At 38.9% G+C, this 22343-nt stretch overlaps 1 protein-coding gene and 1 long non-coding RNA gene across 2 annotated transcripts in view; both read right to left on the bottom strand.

Annotated features, from left to right (window-relative positions):
* Positions 1-979: 979 nt before the first annotated feature.
* LOC116749685 overlaps positions 980-22343 on the bottom strand; it is a 79037-nt gene continuing 57673 nt past the window's right edge. Inside the window, exons 2-4 of the long non-coding RNA XR_004348673.1 lie at positions 7713-7821; positions 7457-7510; positions 980-1105 (exon numbers count right to left, since the gene is read on the bottom strand). This is a non-coding gene — a long non-coding RNA (uncharacterized LOC116749685). The remainder of the gene's footprint in view (positions 1106-7456; positions 7511-7712; positions 7822-22343) is intronic.
* On the bottom strand, positions 4059-4679 carry LOC116749684 (nucleolar protein 56-like). Its single transcript, XM_032624330.1, has one exon. The coding sequence runs from the start codon at positions 4578-4580 to the stop codon at positions 4059-4061; it is 522 nt and encodes a 173-aa protein (XP_032480221.1). The 5' UTR covers positions 4581-4679.

Raw genomic sequence — 22343 nt, 5'->3', positions numbered from 1 at the left:
GGAAAAATGGTCCAAAACAATAACCAATAATAAATACTTTGGCATGATTTATTTGCATTGTCTTCTGTGCATGTACATTTTATAGAGTTGAGTTCACTGCATTTTGCTCTTAATCTCATCAATAAATATTTCATTATATTGCTAAAATTTCCTCATTTATATACTCTAATATTTATATATAATACTTTAGCTAATCTTTGGCCTGTTTGGGGGCATTTTGTAGTTTCCCTTTTTTTCTTCATAATTGCAGTAATGCTTAAATAAAACAATTCATAGAAAATGGCTATGTTGGATTACTTTCTTAGAATGGATTCCTGGAAATAGAATTACAAGGTCAAAGGGTACCAGCATATTTAATGTTCCTGATGCATATTGGCAAATTGCCTTTCATAAAAATTATACCAATTTACCCTCCTGCAACAAGCATATAAGAGTGCTTGTCTCACAGCATCTCCTCTGTTGCAAGGTTTTTACAAATGTCTGCAAATTAGAAAGGTGACCAAAAAATGGTAACTTTTGCCTGAAATAATTTTTAAACGTACATCAAGCAATAGATTCATTTAAAAAATATTTTAATTCATCAAGAAATTTCAAAGCTTACCTCCAGAATGTTTTCTGATCAATGAATGCCACAAAATTGTGATACATTATCATACATAGTAGACTATGTTGTTAGAAAAGCTATTTTTTCTTTCAAAATGAATCAGAGTTAATTTACACTGTGTTAGCTTCAGGTGTACATCAAAGTGATTCAGTTATCTATCTATCTATCTGTAGATAGTCTCTGTACCCCGACACCAAATTAAATCTTAGAGACACTTTTGGGTGAAGTAGACAAGAATAGTTTTATTGCTTTGCCAAGCAAAGTGGACCACAGCAGGCTAACACCCTCAAAACTGTGTGTCCCAACCTGGAGGGGGTAGTGAGGAGTTTTATAGTAAAGGTTCAGAAAGGGCGTGATCAGCTCGTGGACAATCTTCTGATTGGTTGGTGGTGAGGTAAGTGGGAGTCAGCATCTTCAACCTTCTGGTTCCCAGTGGTCTGTGGTTCAGTGCTTGTGGGCAGCAGACAGTTAACTTCTCCCACCTGGTTCGGGTTTCAGTATCTGCAAAACAGCTCAAGATACTGTTATGCATATCCCTTGAGGGGGAAACAGGACTCTGCCCCAAGCCTGCTCAGTTGTTTCTTGACTGTCCTTCCCTTGTCTCCAATACCCTCCCTTCTCTAATTAGCATCTGTTTAAACCTGCCCCTTGGAACTCCGGGAAGGTCATGGAGGCTAAATGAAGACTATTTCCTATAATCAAGAAATGAGGAACACAGAAAGGCTTTTGTGCCCAGGAGCCCCACAGGGTCCTGCTCGGTATCAATATCTATCTGTCTATGTATCTATCTATCTATGTATCTATCTATCATCTATCTATATATTTTTTTCAGATTCTTCTTTTCCTTTATAGGTTATTACAAGTTGCTGAAGTCTTTCTAGTCCAGGGAAAATTTCATGGAAACAAGGGTGATACTAGATTTTTGCATAAAATTTAAGTCAGTTTGCACTAGATTCTAAACGTGATTGAATTAGTGCATCTTCAAGGACTTCATATTATTGGGCTTGGTACTATGCCAAAGGGAGAAGGTGGATGGTGCACTTGGTATTTGGACAGACACTCTGAGTTCAAGAACAGAAGAGATGTTTGGGAACCTGGTTTCAAATGGTTTCTCTTTTTGAGATTTTGCCATGAGAGCCATAGAGAATACTCGACTGAACAACCAGGAGAGGCAGCGAGAAAACCGCTCAAAGGGGCAAAAACAACAACACAACGAGAACAACAAAAGAAAAACTTCCTCGCACCAAAAGATTTGTCAAAGCCCACCCAAAGGTCTTCGAAAAACACCTTTGTGTTCTGTCCTGTTAGGGTCAAGAAGGAAAGATTCCGTGAATAAATGCTGCTTTTGTGTAAATGTGTGTTATTCCCCTAGGCTACTGTGTTTTCCAAACTAATGAAGTCCACCCTGTTCCTTGATGTTTTCTGCTGGACATTCAACTTTCTGGCTAAGCAAGGGTTGACATACAGCCATCCTAAAAGATCTCCAAACAGCTCTAATAACTGAAGGTGGACTTTTGTGGTCAGGGGCAAGATTGATCCCTCTTTGAACAAATTCAACATACAGATTAGCACCTAAAGTGTCTGCATTTATATGACTCTATTTATTGCGACTTCACTAACAATTTTCAGCAGTAGTGAATAGGCGTTCCTGCGTCACTGATTATTTAAAACCAAAAAAGGCAGGCCAAACACAAGAAAGAAAAGGCAAGAAATCCAAGTACCACCAACTCAAAGGAGCATACCCCTCCCTCCCCAAATCCTCAATTCCCTTAACTGTCAGATTTTTAAAACTGAGCACACCCTTCTGAGAGGGTGGCATTTTTCCTTGTAAGAGTATTCCTTCCAGTGATCCATTCCTGGCTTAATGAAATGTTCCCTAAATTAAATCTACCCTTTCTGAAAGGTTACTCCCCAAACAAAATGAACAGGAAAATGCCTCTAGTCCATATAAATGTCATCCTGCCCTCCAGTAAATCTGTTTTAATCACTACTTTTAAGGAAGCAGCCCAATTGAATAGGAGGGAAACTCATTTACTCTGTATACCAAGACGACTGTCAGAGGGGGTCACAAACAGTGTCTTTCAGAGGAGCCTTCCTCTTGAGAGATGCGAGGCACACTTTGTTCTGCAAATGATTTGTCCTTTTCCTTTGCTGAGCGACAGCTCCACCTCCCACCGGCAAAGAGACGGGAAGAGAATGGATATCAAAGGAGGGATCACTGTGCCAATGCTATTTCCTGTACGTTTTCTCACCAGTTCTTTAACACAAGATTTTTAGTGAACACTTTTCCCTTCTGTTGACAGAAATGGAAATGGGGTCCCAGAGGGGTAGAGTTCACCTTCAAGGTCACCAGGCCAGAAAGGGAAGGGGTGAGTCTTGCACCCAGTTCTGTGCAATTCCAAAGATTTTACTCCAGCTAAGAGGCACCAACTCTGTTTTCCACTGAGCTTTATAAGCCCATTTAAAAGAAATAGTCAGTGTGGGAGGATGAATCAGTCAAATGACTCTTCATAAAAGGTTGGGTAAAACCTGCTTCCCTGACACTTAGAAGCAAGTTCGTCAGCAGAATTCCTGGTGTCTGCGGATTGCTAGTGAACCCACAGACCTGGAAGGCAGGCTGAACCCAGGACCAAGGCTTGCCGGCCCCAGACCAATATTTAAAGGTCAACCCAATAGGGCTAAAAATGACCACTCCAGAGAACTTTGGGTGGGAAATGACAAACAGCAGATACCTCTTGACACGGATTCCAAATAAGCTTGTGCCTCGCGTTGGGTTTCGGCAAAGGCGTTCATATGCTTTGCAAAACTAATGTGCAGAGGCAGGCCTTCAGTGCTTATGTTTTTTGGAATTAAGTTGAATGACTGTGCCTTGCTCTCTAAAATGTGTAAATGTGTAAATTATGCTACAACAGATTGCCAATGCAAGTTGAAGAAATGAGAAATATGGTGTACTCTCACGGTAAGGGTGCAGGGGTGTGGCTTGCTGCCTGATGTTAAAGGCAGCCTCCAAACTCTCCATCCTTGGGGGTTCTGGAAAGGATTATTAGAAAGGAGTCGTGAAATGAGAAGTAGCTAGATGGCTTTTTCAAGGGCCCAGTTGCATCTGAACACAATCTCTTTTACTGGCACAAAAGAAGTTATGTAAATTATGTGTTATATAAGTTCTGTTTCCAAATCGTGTTTAATTTCCCCAGTTCACCATATACTAATAGAAATACCCAGAGTCACATGCCAAATCTTGATCCCTAAGATGCTCAAGAATTAAAACGATAGGGAAACGCCCCCACCACTTCATTAACTCCAGCGGTGTGTGTGTGTGTGTGTGTGTGTGTGTGTGTGTTCTAGCTACTCATTTTTGTTTTTACTAGTGAATTTGTTTTTATTTTTATTGGGCTATAGGGGATGGGTTGGGAAATATCTCTGTAAGTTATGCGCTACTAGGGAAATGTCCATTCTAATTTTCCTGGGACAGTTTTCGGAGCTTTTTCTTTTTCTTGGAGCTGTTGTTCTTGCTGGCAGCAGCCTCTTCAGGTCCACTGCTGAGAGGCTCCTCCTTGGAAGAGAATTTCCCCTTTTTCTTGGGACTCCTCTTGTTTCCTGACTCTTCAGGGTCACTATCTGGTTCCTCTTTGGGGAAAGATTTCTTCCTCTTGGTAAGACTTCCACTGCCAGCTGTCTCTTCAAGATCGCTAACCAGCTCCTCCTTGGAGAAAGATTTCTTTTTGGGGGGTTTGGAGGAGACAGATGGGTCTTCCATTCCATTCTCCTGAGGAGCCTCCTGGGGTTTTTGCTTTTTCTTCGTTTTGGGTCTTTCACTTGTCTCCTCACATTCCTCTGGGGTACTACTGCTGTTTTCTGAAGACACCAGGGCAATCGCAGCCAGTCTTTTCTTTTCCTTCTTCAAGCGTTTCTTCTCCTGTTTCTTCCTAGTAATCTCAGCAGTCACTTCCTCTGCCTGAACCATTGCCGCCTTCATGACATCCAGATTCTTTCGTGGAATCTCTCCAGTCTCATAGAAGGACAGCCGCTCCTCAACTTGTTCTCGAAGCTTCTCGCCAAATACACAGGTAGGTACCTCAGAGAAGCAATCAATTTGTGAGACAATACTGCCTTTGTTTGCCAGGTATCAGGAGATGTGGCCTTTGTTCTTGGCAGCTGCTAGACCAATAAAAGTAGAGTGGAAAATGAGTCTATATTTTGGGGTGCTACCCCTTGTCTTCAGGGCTCTGGAAAGTTGGTCCCTGTGCTGGGCCCAGGGAATCACTCAGACACCAGGACTGGCCATAGTTACTCATTTTAATGTTGTCTGAGTTTATTGTGATGCGGAGAATAATCCCATCTATGGAAATGCCATGAAACCACACAATAGCCCCTTTCTTCAAGGAAATGAAAGGAAACACTCACACGCTCCAACATTTTATAGGTTGAGAAGGAAGAGTGAATGCCCATCATTTCTGCAGCCTGAGACTCTCTCATGAAATGAAGAAATGTGAAAATTGTGTTGGGTCCATAATAACGCTGTGAGCCATCAGGGCCAAAGATGTTCCCTGTGACTAATGAGTCATATTGCTAAAAGATACCTAGAGTCCAATCTGTCCTTGGAAAACTAAAAACACCAGCGACTTCCCAAGATCATACATGGACTCTGATAGAATATGCCCTAAACTCTTACTAACCCCTTGTCTCCTGTTCTCCGTGGTACGTTATTACTTGGAGAGTCAACACAATTATCTTGCAAATTAAGCCAGACTGTATTTCTTTAGCTTCCAAAAATGTTTCAAGAATTAGATATGACTCCTGTTTTCAACGAAATGGATAATGAACGTTGCAAATTTCCCTAAAGGTCATAAGTTGCACAATGAAAAGGAAGAGATTTAGATACTACATTTATAGGTAGGTCCTTACAGCTTTGTCAAGAGGCGGAAACATGTTTCTATAGAAACTCGTTGACACATGCAGCCAATTTAATTGGGAAGGAGATCTGGGATAGGAATGCTGAAAATAGTGATGTCTAATTGTGGACAAAGGTTTCAGCGGTGTTAAGGAAGCTTCCAGATTTGCGATTTTCAGTCTCTTGTTCCTCCCTCCCTTCCTGTTCTATTGTTCCCTCTCATTTCCTTTCATCTGCCATCATGAGAAAGAGACAAGATGCTGGAGGTGACAGCTCAGAATTGGCAGTGCCCTGAAGATTTTTTTCCCCTTCTAGTCTTAATATGGAGCACTGACTATATTACAAAGTGTAATGATGGATTCATGAAATTAACCCACACTTCTGGTTAAAGTCACAAAATAGTGGGACCCGAGAGAGAAGAGGGACAAGCACGTCTGCATGTTTGCATCTGTTACCTCGGACCTTGCATGAGATTGGAGATTTGGATCTGAATGTTCCATTAATTTCTCACAGATATCAAAAAAGCCCTGGTATCGCAACGATTATGTCAGAAAATAGTATTGCCTTGTTTACATGTAAGATTCCTGGGTTTGTGCAGGAATTCTACAAGCTGAGCTAGAGATCAGCCCATAAGGAAGCCCATAAGGAAGATCTTAGACATCTGAGAATCAAGGTCTACCATTCAGTACTATTCTTGCCCATTCCAGCCAGCTGTTTGTAAGCAAGGATTAGTGATGCTTCAAGGCACTGGAAATTATCTAGAGTCTCCAAGAGGATTTGATCTTAAGCTACCATCACTTACACATAAATATAATTATTATATGAAAATACTTTGTCTCCAGATCTGTTAAGCAGTTATTCTGTGAGTTTCTTGAGACCAAAGAGTATACTTTTTATCTTTATCCCTGCTTTAAAATTTTTATATTCTCATCACCTAGCACATTACCTATCATTTAGTAGGCATTTAACAAATATTAGGTAAATAAATGGATGAAACAAAAAGTCACTCAATTAGAAAGAGCCTAGTTTTTCTAGAACTCAAGTGCTTTGGACCTCTGGTTATTTGAAACAGTTCTCTGCTCTGTTTCTATTTTATTTGTTAATGAATTTTCTATCTGCAGCTCCCAAATATGGTTTAGTTCACTCTGTCTTCAATATAAATATCCAAATTAAATCTCAAGGGAATGTTATGAAAATTAATATATGCATTGAGAAGTATGTCCTGTAAATTCTTTTCATATTTTACTTTGATTGAAGGTAGACAATTATAAATAACTCTTAGAAATAATTTTGATAAGCTCTGGGGCTTACATCTGTGTCGAGAAGTCATCGTAGACCTTTTCATATATATTATTTAATCACTCATAGCTCTGCATATAATGTCCACTCTATTCTACCTCCTGACATCTTACTCCAGAATGAAGGACCATTTCCAAGGTCATTCAGAGAATGGTGGAACTGGAATTTGAATCCATGTGTGTCATTCTTTGCAACCGTATATCAGCATAAAAAATGAAGAATTCTTTTTAAAATAACTCAAGATTCTGGAGGATCAATCATGAGTGCACCGTATTTACCCAGATGCTCCATCAAAGAATGCCATTTATCAGGAAACTACTTCACAAGAACTTTAACAATTTAGCTTCTTGAGTGATTGATTTCAGAGTTGACTCTCATTAGATTCTTGCAGGCTATGTTTAGCAAAATGGATTATGTAATCCATTTTTTGAACTGAATTTTTATTATCAGATATATTTTCTAGTCAACTAGTCATGATTGAACTTTTTGATGGCTCCAACTTCAAAGCTACATCTTACATAATTTTAAAATCTGGCACTAAAAATATGTTGAGAAACATAAATTAGCATTTCTGGGGGAAGAATGATGTGTATTATTCAAGTTTTCTCTGGAAGAGTGGTGAAGTGTAGGAACTAATGTAGTGTGATCGCTCTAGCACTTACCAATGTATGATTGTAAACGTGTCGGTTCATCTCTTTAAGCCTTGGTTTTCTCATCTGTAAATTGGGGAAAATAAAAGCATACATCTTTTCAAAAGGCTTTTGAATTGGCATGACGGCACAGAGGAAATGGCTCTGAAAAAGATTTGTGAAACTCTAAAGTAAATGTAAGCTCTGGAAAGAATTCATGATGCTATTTTGACCAGTAGAACTTACTAAAGAACCAGTCACCAGAACTCACTAAAGAATTGATGCATACCTGTCAGTAATTTTGAAGGCGTTGATCAAGATGATTATTACCACTGGTAGATCATTTGTTATTAATCTATTGTTTTCAATCGTGGAGTCCACCGGTTTTCACTCTCAACCTTGAAAAGTTAAAGAATCTTTATTGAAAAATATTATAGTTATTAACATCATCGTAATTATCTTATAGTCATTAAGACACTCATAATTATATTCTCATTCTGTCTTCTGTTTAAAACACAGCCTATGTGGGAGAGGGTCCCGTGATGCCTTTGCAACCGTCAGGCATGTACCATCCCAGCCTGGCACACTTCCAGAGAGGGTAATTGCATTCTGCTCACCAAAAACTCCCTGTAGTTTTCCCCAGAGAAGGGCTCCCTCATTTCCTGCTCAAAACCAGCTGTGCTGTGGGGCTGGCAAACAGCTGCCATGTGGCTACCCAGAGGTGGCCGTGTTTCAACACGGACCAGAACAAGGCTTGGGTATTTCTGTGGCCAAGGCTCCAGAGAGAACCTGCAGAGTACCCAGGCATTTTCTTTTGCTAGTGAAAAAAAAACCCTTCTCAATCATACTTATCAGTAGATGCTACAATTTGGGGGTGGGGGAGTGAGAAATATGGCTTTATTTCTGCCTCTATTTTGAAGTAGAAAAAGCTCATCGTTGTATAAGAGCGTGTACCTCCAGCTGCCACCCTCCAATCAGGGAACTAATAGTCTGTTTTATTTTAATTGTTCATAGTTAAAGATGACCTCCTGTACCTCCTAATTAATTACTGAGTTTCTTGTAAGATTCTCCAGTTAGAGCTAAAGTTGATAGAAAACCTAGACCTCTTTCTGAACTGTGATCTTGCAGACATATTTTTGAATGAGAACATGATTCTGTTTACATGATGTTTAGTGAAAGGGACGATGTAGAAGTCTGTGGCTTCATGCGGGCCTCCCATAAAACCCCATGCAGAAGATGAAACATGACACCCGCTTTGTAATCCATCCAAGACTCCTACCCCCAGTCCATACGTTTCATATGTATGTAATCAACTTTTATTGGTTCTTGAATTACATTCTGCGAGCACAGAACTCCCCTTTGCCAATTTGAGCACAATAACAGAGCTTGGAAGTGTCATTAATAAACGGCCGTGTGGCTTGAGCACAGTGAAATGTTTATAAAAACTCCTGCTTGTACCAATGCTTATTTTGGTGGGAGCGAAGCATTAGAGACAATATTTCGCACATAAAAAAATAGAACATCAGAATTAGAACCTTGATAGACTGAAGTGAGAAAACTTCCTTTCATTCATTAATTCATTCATTCTCTACTTTGCTGAGTGCTTCCTCTGAGAAGGGCATAGCTTAAATGTACATGACTTTGCCCTGGACATAAAGAACTCATGCAGGGGCTTCCCTGGTGGCACAGTGGTTAGGAGTCCGCCTGCCGATGCAGGGGACACAGGTTTGTGCCCCGGTTCGGGAGGATCCCACATGCCGCGGAGCGGCTGGGCCCGTGAGCCATGGCCGCTGAGCCTGTGCGTCCGGAGCCTGTGCTCCACAACGGGAGAGGCCACAACAGTGAGAGGCCCGCGTTCCGCAAAAAAAAAAAAAAAACAGAACTCACGCAGAGGTGAACCAGCCCTAGCCGTCAAGAGGTTATGGAGTGTTGTCATTGGAGAGGAAATGCATGTGGTTACAGAAGAATGTTTCTAAAAGCTGCTAATCATGACTACATTATGGTACAGGACCAGGAATTGCTATTCACCTTGGGACATTCAGGAACTCGATCAGGTTGGAAGAGATAACCCATCCCTCATGCCTGGACTCATGCTAACCAAGCACAAAAAGTCAGATGTAGAGCTACCAAAATGTTCATTGGCTCGGTTCAGATAAGAAATTGACGGCCAGTGACAAAATGCCCAAGTTGACCAAAATAGTCACTCTACAAACGCAGCTATATCAAAAAAGTTACTGAAACGCAAAGGTTTCTTAAGGAGAATGGCCACTGGGACCCAGACAGTGAGTGGGTGACTCTGACATCTGGCTACGACAGCCTCATACCTGAATCACCACCAGGAAAATTTCTGAACCAAGGACTGCTTTTGCTGGGACAGTTCTTATGGGCCCTACCAGGTCTAGTCAGCTGAACTTCGCAGTTCTTTTTTCAGGTTGCCCACCCTTCAGCTAATCACAAAGGTTCTTCTCCTGATAAGCATAATAAAAGCCACCAGGTACCCACATCCTAAAGGATAAGCTCATTGCACCCCTGACTCTTAGATACTGCTGATTCCTTGATTTGGGTTTGAGCTGTACCCAAACTTCAGTGCACATTTATGGTTTGCTAAGTTCATGCCCAAAGATGGCCAACCCACCCATAGTGTGTGGATGGGGTGATTTTAATTCTCAAAGGCAAATGCTGATTCTAGGGTTTGGGAGCACTTGTGATCTCCAAGAGGAATCAAATTTCTGTGCAACCCAAACCTCAACCCACAAGCACATACCCTCGTAGCTGTAATTTTCTTCATTATGTCCCATTGGGTCTGGTTCTTCATTCTTGGTCCTGCACATGCAATTTCCAGGACATTCATGTCTCGCCGGCCCCTCTTTTGACTTGGACAATTTTGTCACACGTTCCTTCCTCCAAATATTTATTGCATCTGTCCCTTCTTCATCTTTCCCGCTGCTGTCATTGTGAATCAGTTCCTGGCTACTTCTGGACTGATCTTCCATAAACATTTTATTGACACTGAATCAAGCCTCCATGTTCATCAAATCACTTCCCAGCACAAAACTCTTCATAATACTCCATACACTGCAGCAGAGATTCCAACATCTTCAGCCTGAGTTTCAAGTTTGCACAACTAGCTACATGTGCTCAACAAAGAATATCTTTCAGAGTCTGCAGATCTGGATTCTAGGTCCACTTTAAAAATAGGTTAGGAGCTGAAGAAAGCCATTTCAACACTCTGAACATCAGGTTTTTTTTTTTTTTAATTTAATTTTTATTTATATTGGAGTATGTTTGATTTACAATGTTGTGTGAGTTTCAGGTGTACAGCAAAGTGATTCAGTTATACGTATACATCAGTTTTTAAGTGTAAGCTAGAAAAAACAAAGCCTATCTCCTATGATGTTTGAGAGGATCCCAAGAATGAGGTTTCGCAGCTGCACCACTGAATGCCTTTATCCTGTCCTCCAATGTTCACTTTCCAGCCTGTACCCCATTTCTAAGGCAGACTGGGGTCAATCCCCTTTCTCCCTGACTCTAAGAAGATTTCACAGTCCAGCTCCATCACCAGTTCTTCTCGACATCTCTTTTTTATTAGTTTTATTGAAGTATAGTTGATTTACAATATTGTGCATTGTATTGAACATGATGGAGAAAGAATGTGGGTCCAGAGTCCAACCCACACCTGCTCAAATCCTAAGTCTGACACCTACTCTAACTGGGATTAAAATGTGTAAGAGTCTAGTTCTTTCCATCAACACCCCCCCTTCGTCCTCTTCTAATTTTTTTCTCTAGTTTTCCTTCCTTTTTATTTCTTCTTCATATTTGCCAGTGTTTTGTTGTTAATGGAGGAATTTTATTTTCATGTTTTTATTTGCTTCTCACTCTATGAAGTAAATTAGACAGGTGTAATGCCCTAATTTATAGACTGTTAAGTCAAACTTTAGACTAGTCTAGTAACTTGACTAAGGTCACACAACTAGTAAATGAAGAGCTGTGACCTGAATTTTATCTTCTAACCCTAAGATCCATGGTCTTTCAACAGAAGCCCTTTTATTACCATGCAGTCAGTTACCAACAAATGTTCCAAATTGTAAGCATTCTTACAACTGACAGTTTTAGGACAAATCTCCAAAACATTTTTTAAAAAGTAATATATTTTCATGTCCCTGTTGGCCATCTGTACAGGTTCTTTGGAGAAGTGCTCAACATCACTAATAATTAGAGAAATGCAAATTAAAACTACAATGAGGTATCACCTCACATTAGTCAGAGTGGCCATCACCAAAAACTCTACAAATAATAAATGCTGGAGACAGTGTGGAGAAAAGAAAACCCTCCTACACTGTTGGTGGGAATGTAAATTGGTGCATCCACTATGGAGAACAGTATGAAGGTTCCTTAAAAAACTAAAAATAGAGATACCATATGATCCAGTAATCACACTTCTGGGCATATATATGGAAAAGATGAAAACTCTAATTTGAAAAGATACATGCACCTCTATGTTCACAGCAGTACTGTTTACAGTAGCTAAGGCATGGAAGCAACCTAAATGTCTATCAACAATTGAATGGATAAAGAAGATGTGGCATATATATACAATGGAATACTACTCAGCCATAAAAAAGAATGAAATAATGCCATTTGCAGCAACATGGATAGACCTAGAGATTATCATACTAAGTCAGAGAGAGAAAGACAAATACCATATGATACTACTTATATGTGGAATCTAAAAAAAATAACACAAATGAACTTATTTACAAAACATAAATAGACTCACAGACATAGAATACAAACTTAAATATAAAAAATATACATATAATATATATCTGAATCACTAATTTGCACACCTGAATCTAACACAACATTGTAAATCAACTATACTTCATTTTTTTTAAAAGCAATATATATTTTAATAGACTTAATAGATACAATAATATATCACTGAATAACTCAGGAATTTATTTTGTTTTTATTTGCAAAGGAAGAGGTAGAAGTTTTTTTTTTTTTTTTTCTGGAACAGTTCTTGAATTTCTGATCTTTCTTACCCATGGTTTCTATATATTTATAAGGCAGGAACATGGGTAGTCTCTCCTAAATCTTCTGGCTTGAAGCATTAATATCAATCTTTCTTTCCAAGGTGATATCTTAACTGAATATGTCCCTGGTGGTCTAACAGTTAGGATTTGGCACTCTCTCAACTGAATATGGACATGAGGTTGGCAGCAGAACTTTCTCACCACATGAACTGTCTTCTCCAGAATAATCACTATCCATTTACTACTTTTTATGATTTTTCCCCATTTTTGCACCCCATTCTGGCTTTCATTCTGAAGAATGATTTTCTATCTGTGCTAAGGATACTCCATCAAGAATACATGATGTGTCTCATCAGTCCTCACATTTGGTATCTCTGAAACCAGCACTGGAGCCTGTGATTGGAATCCCAAGGGGACTCACCATAGTTTTCTAATATGAATGGAAAATAGGTTTAGGGGAAATGAAAAAACCGGATTATCAAGTCATTGGGGTCAACCTCACATAGAATCAGGATTTTTAGTCAAAGTGACCCAGAATTTTTTTTTCAGTCCATCCCCTTATTTCCAACTGTTTCAATTGTTGGGAAGCAATTTCAAGAAGAGATAATTTTCCCAAAATCATGAGGCTGGTCAGTGGCAATTGGGGATGTCCACTCATGGATGCATGTTCTCAGGCTCAGAGGTCTTAGAGGACTCTCTCGTTGGTCGTCTTGCTATGTTTCATACTCATGTACCCCTAAAATCCTCTTACATTGTCATCTTCTGCTCCTAGAATGCTCCTTCCCCCATCCTTTACATCGTTCATTCTTTCTGATCAGGTCACTTCTCAGAGGCGACCTCCTCAGTCACAACTTCCCTGATCCTCCGCTCACTGCCTCTTTCCTTATCCTGAATTACATTTCTCTACAGAAACTTTCAACACCTAAGCTCCACAGTAGACAAGATTTTTACATAAAGTATGTACTTGATTAGTATTTGACCAACGAAGGTTGCATGGGTGGGTGGTTGGATAGTTTCATGTTGTGGATTGCCAGAATTGCATGAGCTTATTTGAAAGACATTTAAAAATGTAAACTCTCAGTATGACTTAGTTTGGTTTCCCTACAAAATTCCTGCACAGCAGGCACTTAAAAATAATGGTCTACTTCTAGGAACAAGAGCTTTGGGTTTTCAGACACATGTCTTGTAGAGTCACTCTGTGCCCCCTCCAGAAGCTCAGATGCCTTGCAAAAGCTAAAACATCTTGACACCAGCAATTTTGGCTCTTGGGATGCCAAGGTCCCTCCAAAAGACTGCCCTGTGCACCCCTCCAACCCCAGGCCCTGAGGTTTTTCTCTGGTCTCTCTCAAAGAGCAGGGGAATATTACTCTGCTGGTGGTAGTGAGAGCTGATGAGTATGACAAGGAGCCAGACACTAGATTAGCAGTGCAGCCATAGGAACAGAAATGGTGAGTATCAAGTGGAGGGATGGCCCTCAGGAAGCCAGTGCAAAGTAATCTTGAGGGAAAAAACAACAACAACAACAGCAAATAGAGCTATAGGCATCACCCTCCCGGACTTCAGACTATACTACAAAGCTTACAGTAATCAAAAAAGCATGGTACTGGAAAAACAAAACAAAACAAAAACAACACATAGACCAATGGAACAAAATGGAGAGGCCCAGAAATAAACCCACCCACTTATGGTCAATTAATCTTCAACAAACGAGGCAAGAATATACAGTGGAGAAAAGACAGTTTCTTCAACAAGTGATGCTGGGAAACTGAACAGCTACATGTAAAAGAATAAGATTAGTACATTTCCTTACGCCATATGCAAAAATAAACTCAAAATGGATTAAAGACCTAAATGTAAAACCTAAAACCATGAAACTCCTAGAAGGGAATATAGGCAGAATTTCCTTTAATATAAAACAAAGCAAAGTTTTTGGGGATCTGTCTCTGAAGGCAAAAGACAAAAAAGCAAAAATAAACAAATGGGATCTAGGTAAACCTAAAATCTTATGCAAGAAAAGGTAACCATGAACAAAAAGAAAAGACAACCTACAGAATGAGAGAAAATATTTGCAAATGATATGACTGATAAGAGGTTAATAGCCAAAATATATACAACTCAATATCAAAGAGTTATCCCAATCAAAAAATGGGCAGAAGACCCAAATAGACATTTTTCCAGAGAAGATGTACAGATGGCCAATAGGCACATGAAAAAATGCTCAATATTGCTAATTACTAGAGAAATACAAATGAAACCAAATATGAGATGTCACCTCACACCTGTCAGAATGGCTATTATCAAAAAGTCTAGGGCTTCCCTGGTGGCGCAGTGGTTGAGAGTCTGTTCAGAGTCCGCCTGACGATGCAGGGGACACGGGTTCGTGCCCCGGTCTGGGAAGATTCCACATGCCGCACAGCGGCTGTGCCCGTGAGCCATGGCCACTGAGCCTGCGCATCCGGAGCCTGTGCTCTGCAACCGGAGAGGCCACAACAGTGAGAGGCCCGCATAGCGCAAAAAAAAAAAAAAAAAAAAAAATTGTCTACAAATAACAAGTGTTGGAGAGGGTATGGAGAAAAAGGAACCCTGTACCCTGTTGGTGGGAATGTAAATGTATTGCAGTCGCTATGGAAAACAGTATGGAGTTTCCTCAGAAAACTGAAAATAGAACTATCATATGATCCAGCAACTGCAAAACTGTATATACATATGGAAAAAACAAAAATTCAAAAAGGTATATGCACCCCAATGTTCATAGCAGCACTATTTACAATAGCCAGGACATGGAAGCAACCCAAGTGTCCATCAACAGACAAATGAATAAAGAAGATATGACGTATATGTAGATAGATAGATATACAATGGAATATTACTCAGCTCTAAAAAGGAATGAAATATTGCCATTTGCAGCAACATGGGTGGACCTAGAGAATGTTATGCTTAGTGAACTAAGTCAGACAAATACTGTATGATATCACTTATATGCAGAATCTAAAAAATAAAACGAATGTATATAGCAAAACAGAAACAGAGTCACAGGTATAGAAAACAAACTAGTGATTACCAGTAGGGAGAGGGAAGGAGGGAGGGGCAAGATAGGGGTAGGGAACTAGGAGATATAAACTACTATGTATAAAATGGATAATCAACAAGCATGTATTATACAGCACAAGGAATTACAGCCATTATCTTAACTTTTAATGGAGTATAATCTGTAAAAATACTGAATCACTATAGTGTATACCTGAAGCTAATATCATATTGTAAAGCAACTATAGTTCAATAAATAAATAGATAATTTTAAATGAAAAAAAAAAAAATAAGTGAAATCATACAGTTAAAAAAAGCCGGTGGGCTGGCTTGTCTTCTGGAAAAGGAAGATGGAAGATGCTTGGAATGGCTCACCAATGAGATGACACTGGCTCCATCTCTCCTCTGTTTTGTCTATTTCCCCTGTAGGTACATCCTGTCTTGTAAATCGCCATAAAATGTTGGGGAGTCTGCTATTAAATGGCAACAGCTGTCAAAAGACCTTTGTTTTGACCCTGGGTCTGCCTTGAGAGGTCATGCCCACTTACAGAGCCCATTTCCTCATCTGCAAAATGGCCTGAATCATTCTTGCCCCCTCTAAATGAGAAGTGCAGGGAGTTGGTAAGCTGTTTTTCTAAATTCTTCTTAAACCATGTAGTCTGGCACAAATGCACAGTCTCACTTATCCATCACAAAATCTTATTAAATGGTATCTTGCTTTGTTTGGTTTAGTTGTTCAGGAAGAAATGTTTATCCTGGTCTTCCATTCTGAGAGCTCACAGGAATTTTAAATCTAATTTGGTTTCTCTGATTCTGGCTTTCCCTTGACTTCCTATTTCAAGAGCGAAACTGAAGGAGGATCTATTTCTCTTTGGTTTCAGGTTCTAACAGCGGGGCTTTTTTTTTTTTTTTTTTTGCATTCTGATTGCAAGCACAGCCTAACAAAGCCATATTTAAACGCAGGGAAATGTCACCTTACATGTTAAAAAGCTCACAGAAGCAGGTCTGTCTCTGCTGAACCTTTGAAGACGCTGCTTAATAAAAACGAGAGAGCTTTCTGACGCTGTCCAACAAAACCTCCAGTAGATTTGTTCCGTGCATATTTTTGACGAGGAGATAAAAAGAGGGAAGAAGGCAGGGTGCATCACAACAATCATTTTTTGTTACAGTAAAAGATATCCTCAAGCTTCAGTGCAATGGAGTCAATCAGGAAAAGTTGGGTATTAATCATGAAGGTACACTTCAATTTATCAGCAAAGGATATCAAACAGGCCAAACACCACAGCCTCTCACATAATTTATCTCTTCCTTGTAGGGAAGCACATAGCAGTGATTTGCAAATTGCCTCCTCTGCAAAAAGAAGGGAGAAAAACATACACACACAACACACAATTAAAAGCAGAAAAGCATCAGGCGATGTGTCACATTTTCAGCAGAAAGCCAAGAGTGGAGGTCTTAATCTCCGGGGTTGGTTTAGCTGAGAGTACTCACTGATACTTTCCTTGACGTGACTACTTAACTCCTATTAAAATTAATAGGGGTCAGGCTTGATCATCAAAGGAGAAAGGGCCTCCTGGCACGTATAGGCTTCAAGTAATAAGGATTCGGTGATTATTATATTATTTGGCCGTTCATTTTCAGATTATCTTGTAAGTGTATGCTCTTTGCGATCTTTGGTCCAATTATAAAGAATAACATGTCGTGCAGGATCTATTTTTATTAAAGCAGCCTTCTTCTCTTAAGCATATAATTTAAGAGGGCATATTGACAAGACCTTAATGCAGAGAGCTTGAAACTCCCTCCCCCTAAATAAATCATGTCAGTTACCATTTCTAAACTAGGTGTACCTTTGTGAGACCTCTAACCCAAAGATGTGGAGAGCATCAATTCATAAAGAAACCCAACTCAAATATGTTTTGGATAATGGAAGGAGAGGGTAAGTTTGCTTGAACAAGTGACATGAACATGGAGTCAAATGATAAATGTGAAAAATCCAAGGCAGCAATAGTTCCCCAAAATCTTTGAGACTCAGTTTACTCTTTTGGTAACTGGGTGTAGTGTCATCAGTCTCAAGGTCGTTTGAAGGAAGGCCACATTTGTAAAAATGCTTGGAACAAATTGCCATGGTAAATAACACAAAAGACACCCAATGTCACAGACTCTGATCTGTGTACTGAGGAGAATCGGGAAGAACAAGAGAGTCATAATCCATTTGCAATTTTTATTTTTTATTGGAGTGTAGTTGCTTCACAATGTTGTGTTAGTTTCTGTTGTACAACAAAGTGAATCAGCTCTATGTATACGTATATCCCCTCCCTCTTGGACCTCCTTTCCACTCCCTAACCCATCCCACCCACCTAGGTCATCATAGAGCACCTAGCTGAGCGCCCTGTGCTATACAGCATGTTCCCACTAGCTATCTATTTTACACATGGTAGTGTATTATTTGTTAATCACTGTACCTTTAAAAATGTCCTTTCTCCTACAAAATGATGCTGTTGGTGTTATTATGTTTATTGTTGTAATTTTCTTAATGGATAAAATTCAAAGTTTGAAATACTTAAAAAATTGAAGATGAACATATATATATTTGCAATTTTTAAGTATTTCAAACTTTGAATTGTATCCATTAAGAAAATTACAGCAACAATAAACATAATAACATCAACAGCATCATTTTGTAGGAGAAAGGACATTTTTAAAGGTGCAGTGATGAACAAAGTCCCCACCATGAAAACATACTTCATCTCTCTCTTATTGTTCTCATTTTGCTGCAGACTGATGAAAGTGACCTCACAAACTATCTTTGACCTACAGGTAAGCATTCAGGAGCCTCTGAAATAGACCAATCGCAGCTCAGTGTCATGGAGAGATTCAGTAATTCACAGAGACGTTAACAAGTAAGCAAGCAGGTGTGGCTGAACTTTTACTTTCTCATCTGCAGATGGAAGAAACACTGTGCTGCAACCTACAAATGAAAGAAGATATTTGCAAAATATATGTCTGATAAGCAGTTAATATCCAAAATATATAAGGAACTCATGCAACTCAACAACAGAAATCGTCCTCATCATCATCACTGTCACCATCACCATCGTCATCTGATTAAAAAATGGGCAGAGGACTTGAACAGACACTTCTCCAAAGAAGATATACAAATGAGCTACAGTTACATGAGAAGGTGCACAACATCACCAGTCATCGAGGGAATGCAAATCAAAATCACGAGATACCACCTGACAGCTGCTAGAATGGCTATTATTGAAAGACAAGACATAAATGCTGGTGAGAATGTGGAGAAAAGGGAACCCTTGCGCACTGTTGCTGGGAATGTAAATTTGTACAGCCACTATGAAAAACAGCATAGAAATTCCTCAAAAAAATAAAAATAGAACCACCATATGATCCAGCAATTCCACTTCTAAGTATGTATTCAAAGTAAATGAAATCATTATCTATCTCAGAGATATCTGCACTCTCATGTTCACTGCAGCGTTATTCACAATTGCTAAGCCATGGAAACAACCTAAATGTCCATTGATTGACCAATAGATAAAGAAAATGTGGCATATATATACATGGGATAGAGAAAGGCAAATACTGCATGATCTCACTTATATGGGGATCTGAAAACATCAAACTCACAGAAACAGAAAGAATGGTGGTTGCCAGGGGCTGAGGGTCAAGGTAGATGGGGATATATTGGTCAAAGGGTACAAACTTTCAGTTATAAGATGATAAGTTCCGGGGATCTAAAGTACAACATGATGACTATAGTTAACAATACTCTATTATATACTTGAAAGTTGCTAGGATGGTAGAGCTTTAAAATTCTCACCATAACAAGGACGTGTTAACTAGCCTTATTGTGATACACATTTTGCAATATATACATGTATGAAATCATCACATTGTATACCTTAAACTTGTATAATGTTATAAGTGAATTACATCTGAATGAAGCTGGGGAAAAAAATCATTGCAAAGTCTGAGAAACAATCAGATCCCCAGATCCCCCCTTAAAAAATGTGCATGTATAGCTGTGCTATATACACTCTTAACAAGGCTATTTATATTTCTACATTTTCTGTCACTCTCACTCTTCCTTTTCTTATAAGTCGTTGGATCGAGCTTATTTTTACTGTTTGAATTTTCCTTAATAACTTTTTGTCTGCCTGAGTTACCCGTTTCTGAGAGATGTTAAAATCTTCCTCCTCCTCTATGTAGTTTGAAAACATGTTGTTAGGTACATACAGGTTCAGGATTGTTATATGTTCCTAGAGAATCGTTGCTGTTTTAAACACTATCTAACAGAATTATTTTCCCTAATACTTTTTTGTCTCTATTTTTTCTGCTTTTGATATTGCTGTTCCATCTCTCCTTTGCATTGGGCTTTTACTGTTTCTTTTTTTTAATCTCTTTACTCTCGACATTTCTGTACCATTATCTTTATTTATTAATATGTCCCTTGTAAATAGAAAGTAGGTGGAAGTTGTTTGCTTGTTTGTTTAAACAGCTTTTCATTTTAAGATAATTGTAGGTTTACATACAGTAGTAAGAGACAACTAAAATAGATCCCATGTACCCTTTACCCAGTTTCACCCAATGTTAACATCTTGCAAAACTATAGTCCAATATCACAACCCAGATATTGACACTGGTTCAGTCAAGGTACAGAAAATTCACAAGGATTCCTCGCATTCAACTTTTATAGCCACACCTACCTCCTTCCTGTCCTCACCACTCCTTAGCCCCTTGTAACCACTAATCTGTTCTCTCGTTCTATAATTTTCTCATTTCAAGAATGTTATATAAATAGGATCATACAGTACTTAACCTTTTGGGATTCACTTTTTTCACTCAGCATAATTCTTTAGAGATGCATCCAAGTTGTTGTGTGTATCAAAAGTTAGTTCTTTTTTTATCACTGAGTAGTATTACATACTACAGTTTAACCCTTCACTCATTGCAGGACATCTGGGTAGTTTCCAGTTTTAGATATTGTGAATAAAACTGCTATCAACATTTGTGTACAGATTTTTATGTGAACATAAGTCTTTTTTTTCTCTAGGATAAATTGCCCAGGCATGCAACTGCTGGGTCATATGGTAGTTGCCTGTTTAGTTTTTAAGAAAACTGCCAAACTCTTTTCCAGAGTGGCTGCACCATTTTACATTCTCATCAGCAACATGTGAGTGATCCAGTTTCTCTACCTTCTCATCACCATTTGGTGTTGTCACTATCTTTTTTTTTATTTTTGCATTTTATTTTGTTTTATTTTTCTATTGAAGTATTATTGATTTACAATGTTATTTTAGTTTCAGGTGTACAGTGAAGTGATTCATACATTTTTTTCTTTTTTAGATTCTTCTACATTATAGGTTATTAAAAATATTGAATATAGTTCCCTGTGCTATACAGTAGGACCTTGTTGTTATCTATAAGGGGGGGGGTGGTAAATTAGGAGTTTGGGATTAACAGATACACACTATCTTTTTTTTTTTTTTTTTTTGTGCTACGTGGGCCTCTCACTGTTGTGGCCTCTCCCATGCGGAGCCCAGGCTCCGGACGCGCAGGCTCAGCGGCCATGGCTCACGGGCCTAGCCGCTCCGCGGCATGTGGGATCTTCCCGGACCGGGGCACGAACCCATGTCCCCTGCCTCGGCAGGCGGACTCTCGACCACTGCGCCACCAGGGAAGCCCACACACTATCTTTTGTTTTAGCCACTCTGATAACTGTGTAGTGATATTTCATTGTGGTTTTAATTTGTATTTCCCTAATGGCTAATGATGCTGACATCTTTTGATGTGCTTATTTGTTGTATGTATATCTTCCTTGATGAAATATTCTTTATGTCTTTGACTGTTGTCTAATTGGATTGTTTGTTTATTGTTGAGATTTAAGAGTTCTTTATGTATTCCAGACAATAGTCCTTTATCAGATTTGCAAATATTTTCTCTCACTCTGTAACCTGTCTTTTCATTCACTTAGCAATGTCTTAGGCAGAAAAGGTTTTGCTTTTTTTTAAATTTTGATGAAACCCTACTTATCAATTTTTTTCTTTTATGAATTTCATTTTTGATCTTAAGTCTATGAACTCTTTGCCTGGCACTACATCTGCAGATTTTTTTCTCTTTTTTTTTCTAAAGCTTTTATGATTATACATGTAAACCCCTTATCCACTTTAATTTAATTTTTGTAAGGCATCAAACTTAGGTCAAGAGCCCTTTTTTGTTTTTGTTTTTGTTTTTGCCTTTGGATGCCCAACTGCTCGAGCACCATTTGTTGAAAGGGCTATTCTTCCTCCATTGAATTGCTTTTGCACTTTTGTCAAAAATCATTGGACATATTTGTGTGGGTCTGTATCTGAATTCTCTACTCTGTTCCATTGATCTACTTCTCTGCCAGCACTACACTGTCTTGATTACTGTAGCTATATAGCAAGTCCTGAAATTGGGTAGAATGATTACTCCCAATTATTACTCTTTTAAAACATTGTTTTAGCTATTCTAGTCTCTTTGCTTTTCCATATACATCTTAGAACAATCTTGTCTATATCTACTCAAAACATCCTGCTGGGATTTTGATAGGAATTACATTAAACTTACATATCAGTATGTGGATAACTGACATCATTACTATGCTGGGTCTTCCAATCCATGAACACAGTATATCTCTCCCTTTATTTAAATTTCCTTTGTTTTTTTTATCAGTGTTATGTAGTTTTCAGTATGCAAGTCCTATTCATGTTTCATTAGGTGTTTTCATTACACCTAAGTATTTTATTCATCTGAGGGATTATAATTGGCACTGTATTTTTATTTTGGTGTCCATACATTCATTTCTAGTATATAGA

The sequence above is a fragment of the Phocoena sinus genome, chromosome 2 (genome assembly GCF_008692025.1).
Source record: "Phocoena sinus isolate mPhoSin1 chromosome 2, mPhoSin1.pri, whole genome shotgun sequence".
Lineage (NCBI taxonomy): Eukaryota > Metazoa > Chordata > Mammalia > Artiodactyla > Phocoenidae > Phocoena > Phocoena sinus.
The sequence above is the reverse complement of the archived record's forward strand: the minus strand, read 5'-3'. Positions and strand labels throughout refer to the sequence as shown.